The following is a 20,724-nucleotide window of genomic DNA, read 5'->3' on the forward strand; positions in this document are numbered from 1 at the left end:
ATAGGCACAGACACATGCATACACAAACACATACGATAACATACGTACTATACATACACATGGATTTAGTACTGTAGATATGTGGTAGTAGTGGAGTAGGGGCCTGAGGGCACACAGTGTGTTGTGAAATGTGTGAATGTATTGTAATGTACATTAAAATTGTATAAACTGCCTTAATTTTGCTGGACCCCAGGAAGAGTAGCTGCTGCTTTGGCAGCAACTAATGGGGATCCATAATAAATACAAATATCAAATGAAATATGTTTGTAGGCTTGATAGTTTGTGGCTATGGCAAAACTGTCAGTGGCATGCATATTTCTGTGCAAAGCCTATGCAAAAAATGTTTGCTAAAACATATGAGGGAAATTAAAAGGTATTTGTATCATTACACATATGTATTTTGTCAGATTGTTGTGTGTGTGTTAAAAACATTTCATATAGCAATAAAAAGGATGACCCACGTGATTGCACCATTGTTCCTTTATTCCATTAGTGTCAGAACTGCATGATCAGGACTATTTGGTGACCAAAAGGCATTACTAATGTTATCCAATTCAATGTTATACGACACTATGTGAAAGATGGTTATAGAAACAGCTCAGTGTATACTACTTTAAAAAAAAAAAGGCTGATCAATTGGTTACTTAATTGGCCAATCTGATTGGCAGAGTAATTCTTACCCTGTTTGTCATTATTCAGGTGTTAAGGCAGGTAAGAGGGAACCTAGCAATGGAGAGCTCATAAAACTGTGTTATACTTTCTGTTCTTCTAGATTAGTAACACAGTGCAATTGTTTTTGTGTATCTCTAAATTCTACTGCGCCAACACCTGTGTTGTACCTTTATTATATAGCTTGTTTTCACCATGCTGACTTGCAGGTTTGCTAGTCATCAGATGGGAAGGGAGAGGGTAATCCTGTGTCTGTCTAATTGTACATGTGCTTATTTCTGTGTGAACATAGGGGAAATGGATGTGAGTCCTGAGACTAAACTTAGTAGCAGACAATCCCAAGTTGGTTACAAGAGCTTTGAGGGCTTACCTCAGTTGACTGTGGATGACACATTGACCAAAGGGCAAAATGGGAACTTTCAGAATGAGCATAACCGAAACACAGGTAGTTGGTTTGGTAGCAACTCAATGCTACTTACATGATGTCAAGTCAAATCTTGCTTGTATCAACCACAAATTGCCACACATGTACAGTAGCTTTTTAGCCCACCTCCACTCTGACAGGGTCTAAAATCTCTTCCTCCAGGACTCTATGGCCATGGTGGCCTCAGTCCTGCTCCAGACCTCAGCAGTCTCCCAAAAGAATTGCCCCTGAGACATCTAGCCTCTGGGAGCCAGCACCCTAACCTGGCTGATCTAAGCTTGTCCTCCTTTAGAGAGATGGATAAGGACCTGCCGTCTGGGGGACCAAATAGGTGTGGCCCTTGGCAGGATGCCATCATACCCATCTATGCTGCTTCTCTCATCATTGCCATAGCAGTCACCACCGCTATGGTCCTGCAGATTTATCTAGGGACAAATGAGGTATGTTCTCACTTAGAAAAATGTATAGAAACTATTTAGAACAACTTTTACTTATTACCTTATTTTTATCCTCGTCCTTACTATAATGGGGTCAGCAGGTCTTCAGAGGGAGTGTGTTGGTGACAGACCATGAACACTGTACAGAGCTTGGTCGTAGGGTGCTGAATGAACAAGGCTCCAGTGTGGATTCTGCCATCGTTGCCACCCTGTGCCTGGGAATAGTCCATCCACATGCGTCAGGTATTGGCGGGTAAGTGACTAATGCATTTGAGAAAGTTAACGGCAAGTGCACTATATATGTGGCATAATGATTGTCCAGAGGTTATCATGTGGATGGACAGGACGTTCATTGTCTACTTGACTTAATGATGTATTTTTCTGTAGGGGAGGGGTGATGCTGGTTCATGACATCCGGAAGAATATTAGGAAGGTGATTAATTTCCAGGAAACGGCACCCTCTGGAATCAAAGAGGAGATCCTGCAAATTGACCCAGAGCTGAAGGTGATGTGCTGTATGACAACGTGTATGAGTAAAAATACATAACTTATTGTAGATCTTTCATTTTTAGGATAACACAATGTGTTGAACTATTATCTCATTGTGTGGCTAGTCTCAGATAGTCATGCAACATGTACACTGAGGCTTCAAAAGAGATTTTTAAATTGTAACCTCTTTCCATAACCATCCAGCCAGGTCTGATTGTAGGTGTGCCAGGCTTGCTCAGAGGGTTGTACCAAGCCCATAAACTGTATGGAAGGTGAGGTGTTGTCGTTTGTTATGTGCAATTTTATGTTTGTCTTCAGAAGCATATACTAGGTTGGTTGTTATTGTTTCACCCCAGACTGTCATGGGAGGATATCGTCACCAGGGCTGCCAATGTAGCCAGAGATGGCTTTAATGTGTCTCACAGACTTGGTAAGGAGTGATTCACAATCATACCAAGTCTTTTTCTTACTGTTTTACTTCTCATGCCTGTACAATCTGTATGAAATCCTCAATACAAGATTAGACCAATTGCAGGTTTTCACCAGTAGATTTTGATATTTGTCTAACCCTGCAGCAGAGGCCATAACCAAGGTGAAAGGTCAGAATATGTCATTGCGCTTCAGGGACATGTTCTTGCCAAGAGGCCATGCTCTGTCCCCTGGCTCTCTTATGAAAACACCAAGTCTGGCTGCTGTCCTGGAGGCTGGGGTATCAGAATTCTACAGTGGGACTTTAACACAGGAAATGGCCAGTGAGGTAAATAAATGCGTTAGCTAAGAACATAGCCCTCAGCAAATTGCATTAAATCATATGCATATTTAACCTGTGTTGTATTTTAGGTGCAAGAAAATGGAGGAATTCTAACCAAGGAGGATCTCAGCAACTATAGTGCAGTCATAGAGCAGCCAATTGAAGGCCTGTATCAGGGTAAACATAGTCCTACTTCATACTCTTTATATAAAGTAGCCTACAAACAAGACAATTCTACAGTATGTTGGGATTAGCTGCATTTGTCGACATAATATTTTGTCTACACCAGTGGTGCCTGGTGGCACTTTAAATGGGTAGTAGGACAGGCTCATAATAATGGCTGGAACACAATGAATTGTATGGTTTCCATGTGTTTGATTCCTTCCATTATTATGAGCTGTCCTCCCCTGACCAGCCTCCTCAGGTCTACATAATATTTCCTGGCAACACCCTCCCTCAGGATTTCGAGTTCTAGTGCCGCCTCCCCCTTCTATTGGTGCTGCTCTGATCTCAGCCCTCAACATTTTGGAGGACTTCCACCTCAATGGGAATGGTACAACGTATAGCGCAAACCACTGGATTGCTGAGGTACTGTATCTCAAGCTCTGAAGTGAGACCCATGTCATTTACAGTGCAGAAAAGGTTCCCCTAATAAAAGTGTATTGTATTCATTTTGAAGTCACTGAAAGCGGCCCTGACTATGGCCAGTGGGCTCGGAGACCCTGTGTATACCCCATCAGTTTCTGCACTCATCTCCAAGATGCTAAGGTAAACATTAACAAGCGTGCATTCACTTCCTCACCATGTTCTAAGTAGATTAGCCATGCAATTTTAAGTCCTTCTGAAATGCAATGACAGGAATTTCTGTGAACAATTGTCCTCTGATGTATATGCCTTATATCTGTCTCTGTTAAAGCAAGCCACAGGCTGTAGTGCTCCGTCAGTTGATCAGTGACTCGCAGGCATCTCCTCCCAGACACTACTCTACTGTCTATGACCTGCCGAGTGGAGCTGTGGCCAGCCAGGTGGTTGTGATGGGTCCCGATGACATCATTGTGTCTGTCACCAGGTGCTGTGATTAGGAGCTTACCTAAAGGAGATAACATGTTTACATTAGCATTATGGATATGGTGTGGGATAGCTTAAGTCTTGCACTTGTTCATTTTTTAAAAAATGTTTCAGCTCACTGAACAGGCCCTTTGGAAGTAGAATTTTAACCCCTTCAGGCATTCTCCTGAACAGCCAGATCTTGGACTTCTCCTGGCCAAATAAAACCCAGGGACTGTTAATATCGAACCTGGTAACAACATACCACAGTACAATGGATGTTTAGGCTGTATAATGTATAAACATAACATTCTACACTTTCAATCTTAGCCCCAGATAGGATATTTTTACAAAATGGTTGTTTCTCTATATCAACACTGTTTTCTTTGCAGACGAACAGGGTCCAGCCAGGCAAGCGGCCTCTGTCATTTATTATGCCAACAATTGTGATACCATCTCTAGGTAAATGTGGATCCTATGTGGCCCTGGGATCTTCTAATGGAGAGCACAGCCTCAGTGGTGTCACCCAGGTCTGACATGTAAAAAAACAAACATACTCTTTAACAAAAGGCATGAACATTATCTAAAAGTTAATGTCCTTGTAATTTCATTACCTTTCATTGTGCTTTTTGTTTCAGGTCTTGATTAATATTTTGTCATATAACAAAAATCTGAATGATAGCATATCACTGGGACGACTCCATCCCCAACTTCAGCCGAGCAGACTCCTGGTGGACTGTGAGCATTTCTGACGTTTTCTTTATGTACACTTAATTGTGGGTGGGAAATCAGCTTTGAAATGGTTTGAAACCTCAACTCACTTTTTTCTAATTACTATCTCCCCTCAGCTGAGTTCCTGGAGGAGGATGTGAAGGTGTTGCGTCTGAAAGGACACACTGTCTACAGGGTGGGGCTGCTGTCCCTGGTGCAGGGTGCCCAGAAAATCAACGACATCATTAGGGGCATTGTTGATCCTCGTGCTGTGGCTGGCTCTGCCTAGCTTTCTGAGAATATGGCTTTATTTCAATGTGAACATAAGAAGATTAAGTAATATTTGAGTTGTATGTTTATTAAATAATTCATGTATTACAATTTTAGATTTTTCTATGTGATGATGGCAGGCGTGCAGCTTTCACTGGGGGCGGTGGGGACATATCCCCCCCACATTCTGAAATGGCATTTTTGTCCTCTCCCATGTGTTATCATTGGAAAGTGATACAAAACGAGGCAACGGTGTGCTTTAGAACTATGCGGACGCCTCTGAGCGGTCGGTTAGACTGTTTGGAGTGTTTTTATCCAACTGGTTCCCCACAAAAATTATAATAAAATATGTCCCTCCTGGATGATGGCATACATTAAGGCAGATCTAATATAAAGGTGGAGGACATCACAGGAGGCTGATGAAGGGAGGACCGCTCATAATAATGGCCTGAAATGGCATCAGACACATGGAAACCATGTGTTTGATGCCATTCAGCTCCAGCTGTTACCACGAGCCCGTCCGCCCCAATTAAGGTGCCACCAACCTCATGTGGTGGACATGAATTTCATCTCAGATTCTGTGTGTGAAGATGTGAGTAGCCTATACCCAACAACCTAGGTCACAATAGTATTGGTTGTCCAATAGGGGGCACTACTTTCCTAGGCAGAACTAGATAAATATAGTTTGACCTAATGTTTGGTAGAAGTTAGAGGCAAATACATTATCGCTCAATCGCTTTACAAATCAGACATTTGCTGTTAGTCACTGCTGTTTTGTCGAGGTAAAGATAATCCATATATATCAGCTACTGTATATCTCCAATAATTTACTTCATGTGTGAATGTTGACTCCCAAACAAGCCACTAAACCCTGCTCCTAATAATGAGTGCAGCGTGGGATGGGTTGAAATGGTAAATATCCATACTTGATCTTATTCAAATATCAGTGGCACTGTCAACCCTTACATTAAAGGCATGTGTCTATGTTTTAATTTTTGGTTTGAACTCTTTAGCTTGTTAATCAGCAGCCCCAAAGTATTAAACTGTGTGCTCAACACCTTCCTTACAATACATACTCTCCTACTAGCAAGGACCTCTTTGAAGTAGAGAATGTGCCAAAGGGCTGATGTCATAGAAAACTGGCATAGGAAGGTTGACAAGCAAATACACACATCCAATGCCACTATAAAAAGACAAAACAGTATCATAATGGCTTGAGAACACATTTTATGAAGCTTTCTGTTATTGAGAACAATACAAAACCATATTATGACAGATGACTACCACAGATGACTAACCACATATTCCTGGGTGATGGATTATGTCGCTGGCCAGCCCATATGGAAAATGAATGTATTTAATATACAGTGCCTTCAAAGTATTCACACCCCTTGACTTTTTCCACATTTTGTTGTGTTACAGCCTGAATTTAAAATGTATTAAATTGAGAAAAACTATTGACTGGCCTGCCTACACAAAATATCCCGTTATGTCAAATTGGAATTGTTTTTCAACATTTGTACAAATTAATTAAAAATGAAAAACTGAAATGTCTTGAGTCAATAAGTATTCAACCCCTTTGTTAGGGCAAACCTAAATAAGTTCAGGAATAAAACTTGGCCTAAGAAGTCACATAAATTGCATGGGCTCACAGTGTGCAATAATAGTGTTTTAGATCATTTTGAATGGCTACCTCACCTCTGTATCCCACGCTCAAGCAGTGAATTTCAAACACATATTCGGCTAAAAAGACCAGGGAAGTTTTCCAATGCCTCGCAAAGAAGGGCACCTATTTGGTAGATGGGTAAAAAATAAAAAAGCAGACACTGAATATCCATTTGAGCATGGCCAAATCTACACTGGAGTTGCTTACCAAGAAGACAGTGATTGTTCCTGAGTGGCTGAGTTACAGTTTTGACTTAAATCTGCGTGAAAATCTATGGCAAGACCTGAAAATGTTGTTGTCTAGCCATGATCAACAACCGATTTGACAGAGCTTGAAGAATTTTGAAAAGAATAATGGGCAAATGTTTCACAATCCAGGTGTGAAAAGCTCTTAAGAGATTTGCCCAGAAAGATTCACAGCTGTAATCACTGCCAAAGGGGATTCTAACATGTATTGACTCAGGTTTGAATAGTTATCTCATCAAGATATACAGTACTAGTGTTTTATTTTTCAAGATGTTTTTTAACAAATGTTACAAATTTTCTTTCACTGACATTACAGATTATTTTGTGTAGATCGTTGACCAACATGTTTGCTATTAAATCAATTTTAATCCCACTTTGTAACAACAAGATGTGTGTGGAAAAGTCAAGGGTTGTGAATACTTTCTGAAAGAGGCACTGTATACATGGTGGGAATTCAAAATATATTTACATATATGTCCAGAATATATTTATGAAATATATAACTTGAGCATATCATAGAATATTTATGTGAATTTATTTTAAATGATAAACTGGGTGGTTCAAGTCCTGAATGCTGATTGGCTGACAGCCGTGGTATATCAGACCGTATACTACGGGTATGACAAAACATTTATTTTTACTGCTCTAATTACATTGGTAACCAGTTTGTTATAGCAATAAGACACCTTGGGTTTGTGGTATGCCCAATATACCACGGCTAAAGGCTGTGTCCAGGCACTCTGCTATGCTTTGTGTCTAAGAACAACCCTTCGCCGTGGCATATTGGCCATATGCCACACACCCTCGTGCATTATTGCTTAAATATATGTTAATTAAAAACATAATTCTCCCGATCTGTCAATCACAATTTTAAACGTCCCTAGCCCCCCTTCTCCAGCCTCGCGTCTAAACTGACAATGCAGCGGTTTAATTTTCATCAGATGAAAATCAGCTGTCAAGCGCCCAAAATCTTTCTCATGGTGAATGCCATTTTATTTGATTATATAATCCGAACAATTATTTAAAATATGTTTTCACCTGGTGGGTGACAAAGGAAGAAGATATTTTCTTCAACTGCCTGCAAGCAAGAGTTTTCAATGAGCTAGCTAACACAGCTAGCTAATCAACGTTAGTTAGCTAACAGCTAGCTAGCTCCTTTTAGTTTGCTGCACCACCACAACAACACGCAGTGTGACCGACCAAGGTTATGACCAGATTGTGTTTTTGTTTCTAACAATAGGCCTAGGGCATACATGTTTAAAGTATATATATATATATATAATACCCGAGTAGGCTACTCTGTCTTGATACTGTTAAATTATTTGCAACACTGTGATTGACAACCTGCAATTTTCTGTGACTGATACAATAAGTAACAGTTACTTGCTTAGTAAATAACCACTATCATGTAGCTAACGTTAGATATAACGTTACCCAAATTCTAGTGATCATTTGTGAATTCTCTGACGCAATATTATCTTGAAGAAAAATCACGATTTCCATGCTGAATTGTCTCTGTCAGATAGAGAACAGTATAAAACGGGCGTGTTCGGTCACAGAGCTACAGTATCAGTTAACTGGGCTGAATGACTTCCTTATTCCGAACTACGGTCGCGAGGATTTAGTTTACCTTGCAATCGATGTGTGTAGTACTTCGGAGTAACTGCTCTTCAAATACTTGGAAAAACGGTCAGTAAGATTGACTCACTTACATTTTAGTAATAAAAGACAATTACTAGAGATACATTGTTGCCAGTGAGTACAGGTAGTACACATGTATCTTATTTTGTTGAAACAATGTGATAAAACCCTTACAAAGTGTTACCACTGAGATTGATGTTCAATTATCGTTAAAAACTGCCAAAAGTCACGACAAAAAAAAATATCCTAAACTGAATTGATTTCAAAAACTGTATACCCAAATAATGTATAAAGGAAGTCCTTTTACATTCCTTGCTTCTACCTATCTGTCACTTCTTTGTAAATTAGAGTCTTTAAAGCCGTGCTTTGAGTGTGACAGCACAATGGAATGGCTGTGAATTCACATTCTCATAATACAAGTGAATGATCAGAAGGATACAATAATACTTTCTTTACTTCTTTCCCTGACAGGGTGGCTGCTAGTCACACAACGTCTGCATTGCTTGTCAGCAGGAATATTGTGCACTTTAGAAGAGGAATGGAATCAAAAAGAGAAGGGAAAGACAAGTTCTTTATAGTGACACGGGGGAAGGCGAGAAAAGGCTTCGCAAGAGGATGTATCGGCCGTGTGGAGGCAGAGATGCAGAAGGGAGAGCTGATGGGACTGTTGTACGGAGGTGGCAGCAGTGGGGGTAACCCTAAGAGTGGGGGCATGGTGAAGATGGAGGACACATATCCCCTCACCTGCCACCAGGCCCAGCTGCTGCTCTTTGTGTCCCCCTCCAGCAAACGCCTGGAGCTCCTGTGTAACCCCCAGCTTTTTTTGGCTATCTGTGTGCTGTCTCAGGATGACCTGGTGGTAGTGAAGCACAAGAAGGGTCACCAACCAGGGCTGGTTAGGAACCTAATGCTGATCGGTAAGAAGGAGAACCAAGGGGACCTGCTGATGCTGGGCTTTGAGGTTGAGTTTGTGGTGAGTATACAACTTATATAAATCTGGTATCTGGTAAGTCCGTATCAGCATAGACACTGCAATAGAGAAAGTTGAATAACTTTTAGCATTTTGTCCAATGTGTAAGCAAATAATCAGGAATTTCTACTGTCTTTGATCCTCTCATCGATAATTGAAAAATGTAGCCTAATGATTACACAGTATGACAGACACTGTAAACTACATGTCAAGTACACCTGAACCTCTCATTGATTTACATGAGTTTCAGGAAGTGACAGCAGGAGACAAGAATGTCTCTCACACTGTGATCACACCGACAGCGTCATTGCATTTTGGTACACCAGAAGTACATTCATTTCCAATGGAATGCTGCATTTGCCTTGCAGCATTGCGTTGCAAGGCAAATGCATTCTGTATGGTGCATATTTGGATTTATCAAACGTATGCGTCAAACTGTATGCATAGACCGCTTAACATAAATGGTAGCAGAAGGTTGTTTTACTTTTGTTGCACACATATCCAGATGATGCTGCGTACCATTTTGCACAACGACACTGTAGGTGTGAACGAGGCATCAGGGGAAGATCCATAATGTTATCGGATTAGTTGCAGCACATAACTTTTACGTAACATCTGAAACTTAACACTGGGGAATTTGCAGTTGCTCGAATGCATTTTGTTGTATTTCTGGCTTACCAGTAAAAATTCTCAGCATTGCTACTGTATAGGGATTGTGTTTACTTTATCTATTTTTTTCCTTTCCATTTCAGCAAGACTCTAATCAAACAGTGTCATCTAAGAAGCCCGCCCCTCTTCCCCTGTTCAGTGCAGCAGACATTGTCCAGGTTGTCCCAGCGTACTCTGTAGGCCTTGGCCCTCGCTGGAAAGACAGTCATTCAGAGGGTCAGTAGTGCATGTTTACTTGCTGGTGTTCAATCCCCATGCATTCTCATTGATCAGTACGCAAGCACATAGGCCTACATGCATTTATTTACAAAATATGACACATTTACCTGGCTTTTCTAGTCTTTAAACCCATTACATACTTTACTTGTTTTCTTGTAAGAAGCACAGCAATGGTGCCAGGAAAGAATATCAGCTTTCAGAACCCAGTGGCTTTGGACTCTCATTTAAAACGTGCTTCGCAAAGACATAATTCTTTGAACGGTTATCATCATTTTAGGACTTGCTGCGCATTGGGGCACCTGCAAGCAAAATACCCCTCCACCCGCCTCCCCCTTATCAGAAAGAAATGTTAAAATATAAGTGCTACACGTTATTGGACGGCAATGAGCAGCACCTGTGGCTAGACAGTGGGCAAAGTGCGGTTCCTTGTACAGAACTGGTAAAACTGGCCCAGGTGCTCTGGAATGTAGCAGCAGAGATCATCACATGCTCTGAGCTCTCCGCATACCTCTTATGGAGATAGACATGTTTACCACAGATCAGTCTCATGACATGGGTCTTGTGACAAGGACAGAAACCATGTGATCTGTCATTCTTACCCCTCTTCAACTTCTTCTCCCCCAGGTCTAAACAGAAAGGCGGTGTCACGTATCAACTCCATGCCTAATATGGGATCTCGTGGACGACAAGTGAGAGATATAAACCACGTAGACCAGAGTGTCACCCCACCCGAAAGCCTGTCATACCACACTTTTGATGTGGGATCCCTGGTGGAGGTAACGTCCAACACTGGGATCACTGTATATGGGGTAATCCAGTGGATGGGTGTCCTTTCAGAAAATAAAAACGACTGGGTTGGAATTGAGCTGGTGAGTGTAATGTGAACTGTTTAAGCAATGTTATTGAGCTTACCTATTAATTCTCCTTTCTGAGATTTCAATATTTCAATCAGATTTGGTTCCTCAGCAACTCTTTTGCCATCAGGATTATGAGGTGAATAATTGCTCAGACGGGACGTATGGACGCCAGCGGTATTTCACTTGTAAAGGGGGCAGGGCCTTATTTGTGCCCCTAACAAAGTGCAGTCCAGATGGAAGGTTCCTATGTCCCCACTCTGAAAAGGAGACCTTCAAAGCCACAAATATCCTCCCAGGTTAGACACTACTTGTATAGGTCCTTCCTAACACTAACACATGCAGAAACGGTGTCGATAATCTCAGGTTGTGACGTTGTAATAATAGCCTTATAAGCATTGGTTTGCAGCCCACACATCAAATCAAAGTTTATTTGTCACGTGCGCTGAATACAACAGGTGTAGACCTTACAGTGAAATGCTTACTTACAGGCTCTAACCAATAGTGCAAAAAAGGTATTAGGTGAACAATAAGTAGGTAAAGAAATAAAACAACAGTAAAAAGACAGGCTATATACAGTAGTGAGGCTATAAAAGTAGCGAGGCTACATACAGACACCGGTTAGTCAGGCTGATTGAGGTAGTATGTACATGTACATATGGTTTAAGTGACTATGCATATATGATGAACAGAGAGTAGCAGTAGCGTAAAAGAGGGGGTGGTGGGTGGGACACAATGCAGATAGCCCGGTTAGCCACTGCGGGAGCACTGGTTGGTCGGCCCAATTTAGGTAGTATGTACATGAATGTATAGTTAAAGTGACTATGCATATATGATAAACAGAGAGTAGCAGCAGCGTAAAAAGAGGGGTTGGAGGGGCCTCCCTGGTGGCGCAGTGGTCTGTGCTAGCTGTGCCACTAGAGACTTTGGGTTCGAGCCCAGGCTCTGTCGCAGCCGGCCTCGACCGGGAGGCCCATGGGGCGGTGCACAATTGGCCTAGCGTCGTCCGGGTTAGGGAGGGTTTGGCCGGTAAGGATATCCTTGTCTCATCGCGCACTAGCGACCCCTGTGGCGGGCCGGGCGCAGTGCGCGCTGACCAGGTCGCTAGGTGTACGGTGTTTCCTCCGACACATTGGTGCGGCTTGCTTCCGGGTTGGATGCTCGCTGTGTTAAGAAGTGCTGCTTGGTTGGGTTGTGTTTCGGAGGACGCATGACTCTCGAACTTTGCCTCTCCCGAGTCCGTACAGTAGTTGTAGCAATGAGACAAGACAGTAACTACTAACAATTGGATACCACGAAATTGGGGTAAAAAAAAGAAAAAGAGGGGTTGGGGGCGGCACACAATGCAAATAGTCCGGGTAGCCATAAACCATACACACAATGACCCAAACACAGCAGATATAAAGCATTCATCAGTTGTATTTCTATTATCTAAGTGGTACTTCATGTTTTTGTTTGGTTTGCATCAGTCAGTCCATTGGAGGAAACCGATGAGAATGTTCCTCCTATCCCTGAGTCGGAAGCCTTGTCTTTGCTCGTGGGCAAGATGAAGGGGATCCAGGGGCACTACAACTCCTGCTACCTCGATGCCACTCTCTTCAGGTAAACTTACTTCCTCTAGCTCATTGTTCCTAACTCATAGTTGTATGACAATTTTACACTGTTGGGCATCATTTTTTGTTGAGCCCAGTTTCTTGTAAGAATGACTTAATGCTGCGCCAGGACCACTGCCAAGCTAACAAAGGTAATACATCTTTCCACAGTCTGTTCAGCTCATCCATGACCCTGGACAGTGTCTGCCACAAACCAGCTGACACAGAACAGAGCATATCTCGCTCTCTGAGGAAAGACATCGTTAACTGTTTGCGCCGGTATAAACATTCTGTACTTTTTTCTAGATCCTCTTGACCCTCAGTCGTGCCTGTATTATCAACTGCTCTTCAAAATAAGGGCGTTATGACATTGTAATCTACCCAGACTGAGAAAGAAAAAGCCTTCTCTCAATGCATGTCTGGTATTACTCTGGCACATTGGTAGTGTATGTTCAGGCCCAGTATATGCACTTTATATGAATGTGCATTTCCATGTGTTGTGTGTATTTCTGTGTGGCCACTGAGAGTGACATCTGTGTGTAATCCACAGACAAGGTTTTGTGCCTGCTGAGAGTGTAATGAACTTCCGCAAGCAACTCGGCTGTGACACCTTTGTAACAGAAGAGAAAGGTACTCACACACTTCTCATAGTGTTGTTTCTATGGGTCTCTTAACATAAATGTGATACCAGCTAAGGGAAATTGTTTAAATTATCATTTTTAAGTGGCTGCAGTGTCTCTGATTTCTCCTAAATGGTGTTATCCTGCCTCCCTGCAGACCCTGAAGAGTTCATCACAATCCTTCTACAGCGGGTGCTGTGCATGGAGCCATTGCTTAAACTCAGGTTTGAACCAGTCACCTTTCTCTGCTGCTCTATTTGACCTCCTGACCCATATCTTTCTCTTTCTTGCAGTTTATGCTGTAGGCTACTTATTGCTCCTTGCTTCCCCTCCTCACTTTGCTCATCTCCATTCTAATTGTCTGGACTTTTCTCTGAGTTTCTGTTTCGTCACTCTGCCATGATTGAGTTGCTTAGCTTGATTGTTCTCTGGGTTTCAGATCGAATAACGACACATCTCAGGATGCCTACACATTCCAGATTATTCTGGATAAGGAGCAGGTGACACAGACTCCCACGGTTCAGCAGCTGCTGGATACCTCCTTCCTGTCTTGTGGCCTCAAGTTTGAGGAGGTTGGTGATACTGTGCAAGGTTGTCTAAGGAGCTATGTTTACGAGGCCTTGTAGGCTGCCCACATTTTTTTTGGAAGGCAATCCCTTTGCTCTAATGTTTATTGTTTCTAATATATCCCTCAGATCCCATCCTGTCTCATGGTGCAGATGCCAAGGTTTGGGAAAAAGTACAAGATGTTCCCCCACATCATCCCCTCAACAGAGCTTGACATCACAGATCTTCTGTACAACTGTGAGTTACACCATCAGTCAATGTAATGAAGACTGACAGAGTGTTTTTGCAAAACGCTGGTCACACGTCTGCCACGTATGTAACTATCAATTAAAGGTCATACAGTAACTCCCTACGCATAGCTTGCCATAGTAAACTGTCTTCAGGTTGAGTGACAGCTTCCCACCTTCTTTCTCCCATCAGCCCCCCGAGAGTGCTTCCTCTGTGGGCGTTTGGCAGAGTATGAGTGCCCCCAGTGCCTACAGGACCGCAAGCTCCAGCCAGGAAGAGTCAAACAGTACTGCACTACTTGCAAGACCCAGGTAGACACCGTTAAGCAGCATTACTGTTTGATTTACATCTTTTCTACCTGCAAGTGTATTGATTTATTTTTCTTTATCTTACTGAATCTCCCTCTCTACTTTCCCTCTTCCCCTCCTCCATCTCCACTTCTCCCTTTGTGACAGGTGCACACTCATCCATCTCGGAAGGGCCACTGCCCTAGAGCCCTGGCAGTGCCAGCGGAGGTTCCGGCAGATGCCCCTTTACCCAGGCACATGATGCAGTTGTTCGCTGTGCTCTGCATCCACACCAGCCACTATGTGTCTTTTGTGAAGTATGGGCCTGGCCCTCGCTCCTGGCTCTTCTTCGACAGCATGGCAGACAGATGTGGTGAGATTGACCTGAAAGAACACAATTATTTTATAAATAAGAATTTAGTCTATTGCCATCACAAGTCTCAAGCACTGTTTATTTTAAAACCTATTCAGTGGATGTGTGTTAATGGCATCGGGTTGGTAAAACAATCTAAAGGAAGAACATACTACTATTTTCATTTCTCAGGAGGTGCTGAACAAATAATCATGACTGTACAATTGCAGACTGTTCCATGCTTTGATGTTATTTGTCTTTCCTTTTCACTAGATATCCAATAACATGCTTTGTCTCTGAACCTCCTGACTTGATGTTGAGAACACTGCACCCTGACATAGGTCTAGTCTTATCTATCTTCCACTCAGATAAATAATCGTCTGCCCCCTCTACAGGTGATGACCACAGTGGCTACAACATTCCAGAGATCAGGGCTTGTCCCGAGGTGGGTGACTTCCTGTCTCAGTCAGAGGAGGAACTAGTGTGGGCTGACCCCTCCCAGGCTGGAGAGCCTGTCCGCAGGCTGCTGTGTGACTCCTACATGTGTTTGTACCAGAGCGCATCCATGGCACTCTACAGATAAAGCCAGCACAAGGCTGAAGTGTACTGAAGAGAACACAGTGTTCTCACAACAGTGCTAAAATAACCTTGGTTTCAGCATCGCCATGGCATCAGTTCGTTTTCACAAAAACAAAACACTGATGATTAGTTGAAGAACTTAAACTTTAAAGGGATGCTTCTATGATAACTGAAATAATCACCAAGGTCTTCTCAAATCTTTTCCTTTGTCAATGTAATTGACCTTTATTTCAATGAAGGTTGATTGATGAAGTTGGGGTTAGGAAGGGCAATTGAACTATTGGTAATGTTTTATTGTTGCACATTTCTATGTAAACATATAGTATACTGTAGATTTATGGAATTGAAGTGGATCTATGACTGCTTGTGGAATTCTGTTGAATGTCAGTGTTTTCTGGCTTTTTTATGTTGAAGGAATTAAATAATATATTATATACTGTAGTACCTTGTGTTTTATTGACTGAAAATTTTGTTGAAAAGGTCTAAGTTATCCATTCCCAGTTTAATTTGGTTGTAATAGTCAGTTTAAATGCTTATTTTGATCATTTTAAGCAATTTCAATTGTGCTTCAGTTAAGATTGAATTATGCCCAGAAATACCCCAGTTCTTAAAAAAACATATTTTGGGTATGGAAGGGAGATCAGGGGTCCCCAATTACATTAAGCCACAGATTGATTTTTATTGAGCAGATTTTAGGGGGCTGAAACATGTATAAATAATTAGTAACCTGCAAATTGACTGAAGCCCAAACAGATATAGTATTTGACAAAAACATTGATTACATTGGGATACAATCACATTATTGCTCTAGTAATGCGTGGGAATACTTGGGAACAGATTTCTTAAATTAAAATCACATTGATCTGATTTCCTGGTAATTTTACAGTCTTACGTCCAACAACGAAAAACCTTTTTTATGAAAATAAATTAAATCATAAAACTTGGGGCCAAATAAAGTCACTGGGACCTCTTTACCAGGCGGTGTCAAAGGAAGGCCATAAAAACTGTCAAAGACTCCGAAAACAGAGACTGTTGTCTCTGCTACTGCACAGCTAGCGGTACCAATGCACCAACAGGACCCTGAACAGCTTCTACCCCCAAATCATAACGCTACTAAATAGTTAATAACCAAATAGCTACCTGGACAATCTGCATTGACGACCCTCTTTGCACTAACTCTTTTGACTGCTGCTTATTATCTATGCTGTCGCCTAGTCAATTTACCCTGTAATTATCTACCTATCTACCTAGCTCGTAACCCTCACATCGACTCGGTACTGGTACCCTGTGTATGTAGCCAAGTTATCGTTACTCATTGTGTATTTATTCCTTGTGCTATTATTTATTTGTTTTCCTTCATTTGTTAGGAACGTCCCTGTAAGTAGGCATTTCCTGGTTAGTCTACACCAGTTGTTTACGAAGCATGTGACAAATAACATTTGATTTTATGTCAAGGTTTACTCTAATTATGTTCAATTCTTTAAAATAGACAGATTTTATTCTCAGGTCATATGTAAACCATTTGAAAGAGCTTGGGTTTGCAAGAGGTAGGGATGGGCTGTTGATAAAGCTGCTGGGTAGGTGGTTATGCCTGAATTCTGGCCTGAGTACAACTATTGATGAGGCCAGGGAAGTTAAAAGGGCTGAGAAGCCCTCTTGTGGAGAAAATGTATATCAAGAGGATTCAATGTCTCACACAGTGGAAAAAGTAGTTATGGTATGGAAGTGATTGACCTTTAAAAAAAAAGCATCTAATTCCAAAATCATGGGCATTAATATGGAGTTGGTCTCCCCCTCTGCTGCTTTAACAGCCTCCACTCTTCTGGAAAGGCTTTCCACTAGATGTTGGAAAATTGCTGCGAGGACTTGCTTACATTCAGCCACAAGAGCATTAGTGAGGCCGGGCACTGATGTTGGGAGATTAGGCCTGACTCGCAGTCAGCATTCCAATTCATCCCAAAGGTGTTCGATAGGGTTGAGGTCAGGGCTCTGTGCAGGCCTGTCAAGTTCTTCCACACCGATCTCAACAAACCATTTCTGTATGGACCTCGCTTTGTGCACGGGGGCATTGTCATGCTGACACAGTAAAGGGCCTTCCCCAAATTGTTGCTGCAAAGTTGGAAGCACAGAATCATGAAAAACAGCCCCAGACTATTATTCCTCCTCCACCAATCTTGACAGTTGGCACTATGCAATGGGGCAGGTAGCGTTGTCCTTGTGAAGTGGTGGTTGGATCCAGGTGCAGAGAATGGACCAGATGAGGAATCAGTGATTTGGGATAAATGTAAATAGTTTACGAAAAATAAGGTAACAGAAGGATCACAGTAATACTGGAAAAAAAATAAAACACTAGGACTAGATGACTTACTCAGGCGAAACACAGAGCAACCGAAATCAAGCTTCTGCAAACAAGAACAGAAAACACCTATTTTAAAAGGGAAATGATAACGAAATGATAAGCAACATCTGAGTAACAAAGAAAGTCTCTAGTGCGGTCTCTGCCGCCCTCTGGTACCCAGAGGAACCATGACAGTACCCCACCCTAGGAGTGGCTCCAGGCTCCAGCCGCGGAGTCCTGACAACCACCACGTAGTCGGCTGAAGTCTCTTACCAGACCCGGATCCAGGATGTCCCGGGCCGGGACCCATACCGCTCCTTGGGATCGTAGCTCTCCCAGTCCACCAGGTACTGCAGGTTCCCTTGGACCCGGCGAGCCTCCAACAGACGCCAGACAGTGTAGCAGAGGAGCAGGTGTGGGGGGAGAGAAGGGACTGGTACTTACCAGCTTGAGACAGGAGACATGGAAGGACGTACAGACCCTCATGGACCTGGGAAGCTGGAGACGATAGGTAACCGGGTTGATGCGACTCAGGATCTTGAAGGGTCCTATGTAGCGAGGAATGTAGCGAGGAGCAAGTTTCCGTGAATCCACCTTTAAGGGAAGACCACGGGTGGACATTCACACCCGTTGACCCGGTCGGAGGAGCCGAAGAGGTCTTTAGTGATGGTTTGCCTGATGTTGATGTCAGGCAGAGGAGCGGAGCAAAGAGGATCGCGCTCTGATCCAGGTGCGACGACATCGTTGAATGAACGCCTCAGCCGACGGCACCCTCACTTCGGCCTCTTGTTCAGGAAACAGGGAGGGTGCGAACCCAAACTGACACTCGAACGGTGACAGTCCAGTGGACGAGTTTGGCAGTGTGTTATGAGCATACTCCGCCCAGACGAGGGACCTGCTCCAGTTACGAGCCTGAGCGGAGACGAAGCAGCGGAGGAACTTCTCTAGCTCCTGGTTGGCCCTCTCAGTTTGCCCATTCGACTGTGGGTGGAACCCCGAGGAGAGACTCACCGATGCCCCCAACAGAGAGCAGAAGGCCTTCCAATACCGTGCGACGAACTGGGGCCCCCGAACTGAGACAATGTCCTGGGGAAGTCTGTGTAGTCGAAAGACATGGGTAATCATGAGATCAGCTGTCTCCTTCGCTGAAGGCAACTTTGGTAAGACTATGAAATGGGCTGCCTTGGAGAATCGATCAACGACCATCAGGATAGTTGTAAGCCCTTGAGATGGAGGTAGCCCAGTGATAAACACTAGGTGCTAAAGTCAGTTTTCCACTCACCTCCTTTCCTGATTCTCACCAGATTGTAAGCGTTGCGGAGATCCAGTTTGGTGAAGAATTGGGCCCCTTGGGCCAACTCCAAGGCAGCAGACATCAGGGGTAGGGGGTAACGATTCTTGATCATAATCTGGTTCAGCCCTCTGTAATCGATGCACGGACGCAGGCCTCCATCCTTCTTACCCATGAAGAAGAAGCCTGCACCAGCTGGGGATGTAGAGGGGCAAATGAATCGAGCCTCCAGCAACTCCCGGAAGTAATTGTCCATGACCGCTGCTTCAGGGCTCGAGAGGGAGTACAGACGGCCCCGGGGAAGTGTGGAGCCGGGTAGGAGTTCTATGGCACAGTCGTATGGACGATGAGGGGGAAGGGTGGCAGCTTGCCTCTTACTGAAGGCCCCCCGGAGGTCGAAGTATTCGGGAGGAAGAGCGGTCTTCAATGGATGCAGGAGGACACGACGACGTTGAAAGTCACTGAGCCCTTCAGTAAGGCCATTCTACTGCCAATGTTCGTCTATGCAGATTGCATGGCTGTGTGCTCGATTTTATACACCTGTCAGCAACAGGTGTGGCTGAAATAGCCAAATCCACTAATTTGAAGGTGTGTCCACATAGTTTTGTATATACTGTATAGTGTACTTTATAAAGAAAGGCGCAGATTTGGCATATCATGAACTAAAGCATGTGGTCTCTACTGAGTGGAGGAGTTGTTGGTATTATCTCATGTTGTTCCTCCATCAACGTTGATAATCCTCATAATGAGATTTAGCCACACTGATCTGAGAGGGTCTTAAAACGATTCAAACTCAGAACAGACTTCTCTACTGGTCAATCTGAGAACTGAGGGGAAATATTGTAGAAACACCAATGTTCTAAATGTGAATAATTCATTGACTCTGAATGATTTGCTGACTCAGCAAAAGTGTGTATGATCCACATAATGTACATGCACAACTAAAATGCTTATTTTCACAATGTATTCCAGTGCAGTAGTACCTTGACTACAGTGCAAATAGAGTAATACTCTCAAATATTCCACATTCATTCAACTTGATCTTGCAAGACATCCTCAACTCTGCCAGCCAAAACTATGAGCCCTGGGAGAGAACTAAGTGGGATGCAAGGGAGTTGGGCTTACTGCAATATTCCTGATGGACAGCAGAGAGCATTATATCAACACACTGTAAAATGTTCAATCCAAAAATAGGCTTATAATATTGACATACCAACTCAGTGGTCTCCACTGTGCACTTTGAATAAGTGTTTTAAATGCACTACAGTTTTCCAGTAGGCCTACCAGTTTCATTATATTTGATTGCTCCTGGTAACTGCATTCTCCAGTTCATCCATGTTTCTCCAACTTAAAATGTTGAAGTTGTTCCAAACGTCAAATTTCAAGGTGTTTAAGGTTAAGTTTAGGCATTAACTCAAAATATCTCCAAAAATCTCTTACGGTGAGATATTAAATACGAACGGTTAAGTTAAGGGTTACAATTTGGGAAAGACTTAAAATAAAAAGATCAAAGACAACTTTCTATCGCTGGAATCGACGTCCTCAGACATTGATGGACATCGAACACTGACATGTATCACGGATGATCTGGCTGGTCATGATAGTTCCATCCTATGGACATTCTCTCAGATACTGGTAGTGGACTGCAGTATTTCCACTAGGGCCAGGACAGCATCAATTGATTTATCAAATCACCATCCCATCTCCTATGGGCTCTACACAGTTGCTTCTGCATTTCAAATTGTCACTGCTAAAGAAAGATATGTTGCAGCTATTTATCTATTCAGTTCTAATGCACAAATGAACCT

General features: G+C 42.9%; 2 protein-coding genes across 2 annotated transcripts; both read left to right on the forward strand.

Annotated features, from left to right (window-relative positions):
- The first annotated feature begins 864 nt into the window (after nucleotides 1-864).
- Nucleotides 865-6,278, forward strand: LOC129834756 (glutathione hydrolase 7-like). Its single transcript, XM_055900017.1, has 15 exons — nucleotides 865-1,114; nucleotides 1,256-1,533; nucleotides 1,629-1,783; nucleotides 1,918-2,035; nucleotides 2,224-2,291; nucleotides 2,376-2,449; nucleotides 2,595-2,776; nucleotides 2,860-2,947; nucleotides 3,231-3,358; nucleotides 3,450-3,538; nucleotides 3,687-3,839; nucleotides 3,953-4,070; nucleotides 4,210-4,347; nucleotides 4,456-4,555; nucleotides 4,666-6,278. Exons 1-15 carry the CDS (start codon nucleotides 865-867, stop codon nucleotides 4,815-4,817), a joined length of 2,091 nt encoding a protein of 696 aa, XP_055755992.1. The 3' UTR covers nucleotides 4,818-6,278.
- Nucleotides 6,279-7,646: 1,368 nt separating this feature from the next.
- LOC129851089 (ubiquitin carboxyl-terminal hydrolase CYLD-like) lies at nucleotides 7,647-15,695 on the forward strand. Its single transcript, XM_055917315.1, has 14 exons — nucleotides 7,647-8,398; nucleotides 8,822-9,323; nucleotides 10,073-10,205; nucleotides 10,833-11,077; nucleotides 11,193-11,361; nucleotides 12,532-12,664; nucleotides 12,826-12,933; nucleotides 13,205-13,284; nucleotides 13,432-13,498; nucleotides 13,714-13,846; nucleotides 13,970-14,078; nucleotides 14,262-14,380; nucleotides 14,525-14,729; nucleotides 15,104-15,695. Exons 2-14 carry the CDS (start codon nucleotides 8,889-8,891, stop codon nucleotides 15,289-15,291), a joined length of 2,124 nt encoding a protein of 707 aa, XP_055773290.1. The 5' UTR covers nucleotides 7,647-8,398; nucleotides 8,822-8,888; the 3' UTR covers nucleotides 15,292-15,695.
- The last annotated feature ends 5,029 nt before the right edge of the window (nucleotides 15,696-20,724 follow it).

Source organism: Salvelinus fontinalis, chromosome 3, assembly GCF_029448725.1.
Source record: "Salvelinus fontinalis isolate EN_2023a chromosome 3, ASM2944872v1, whole genome shotgun sequence".
Lineage (NCBI taxonomy): Eukaryota > Metazoa > Chordata > Actinopteri > Salmoniformes > Salmonidae > Salvelinus > Salvelinus fontinalis.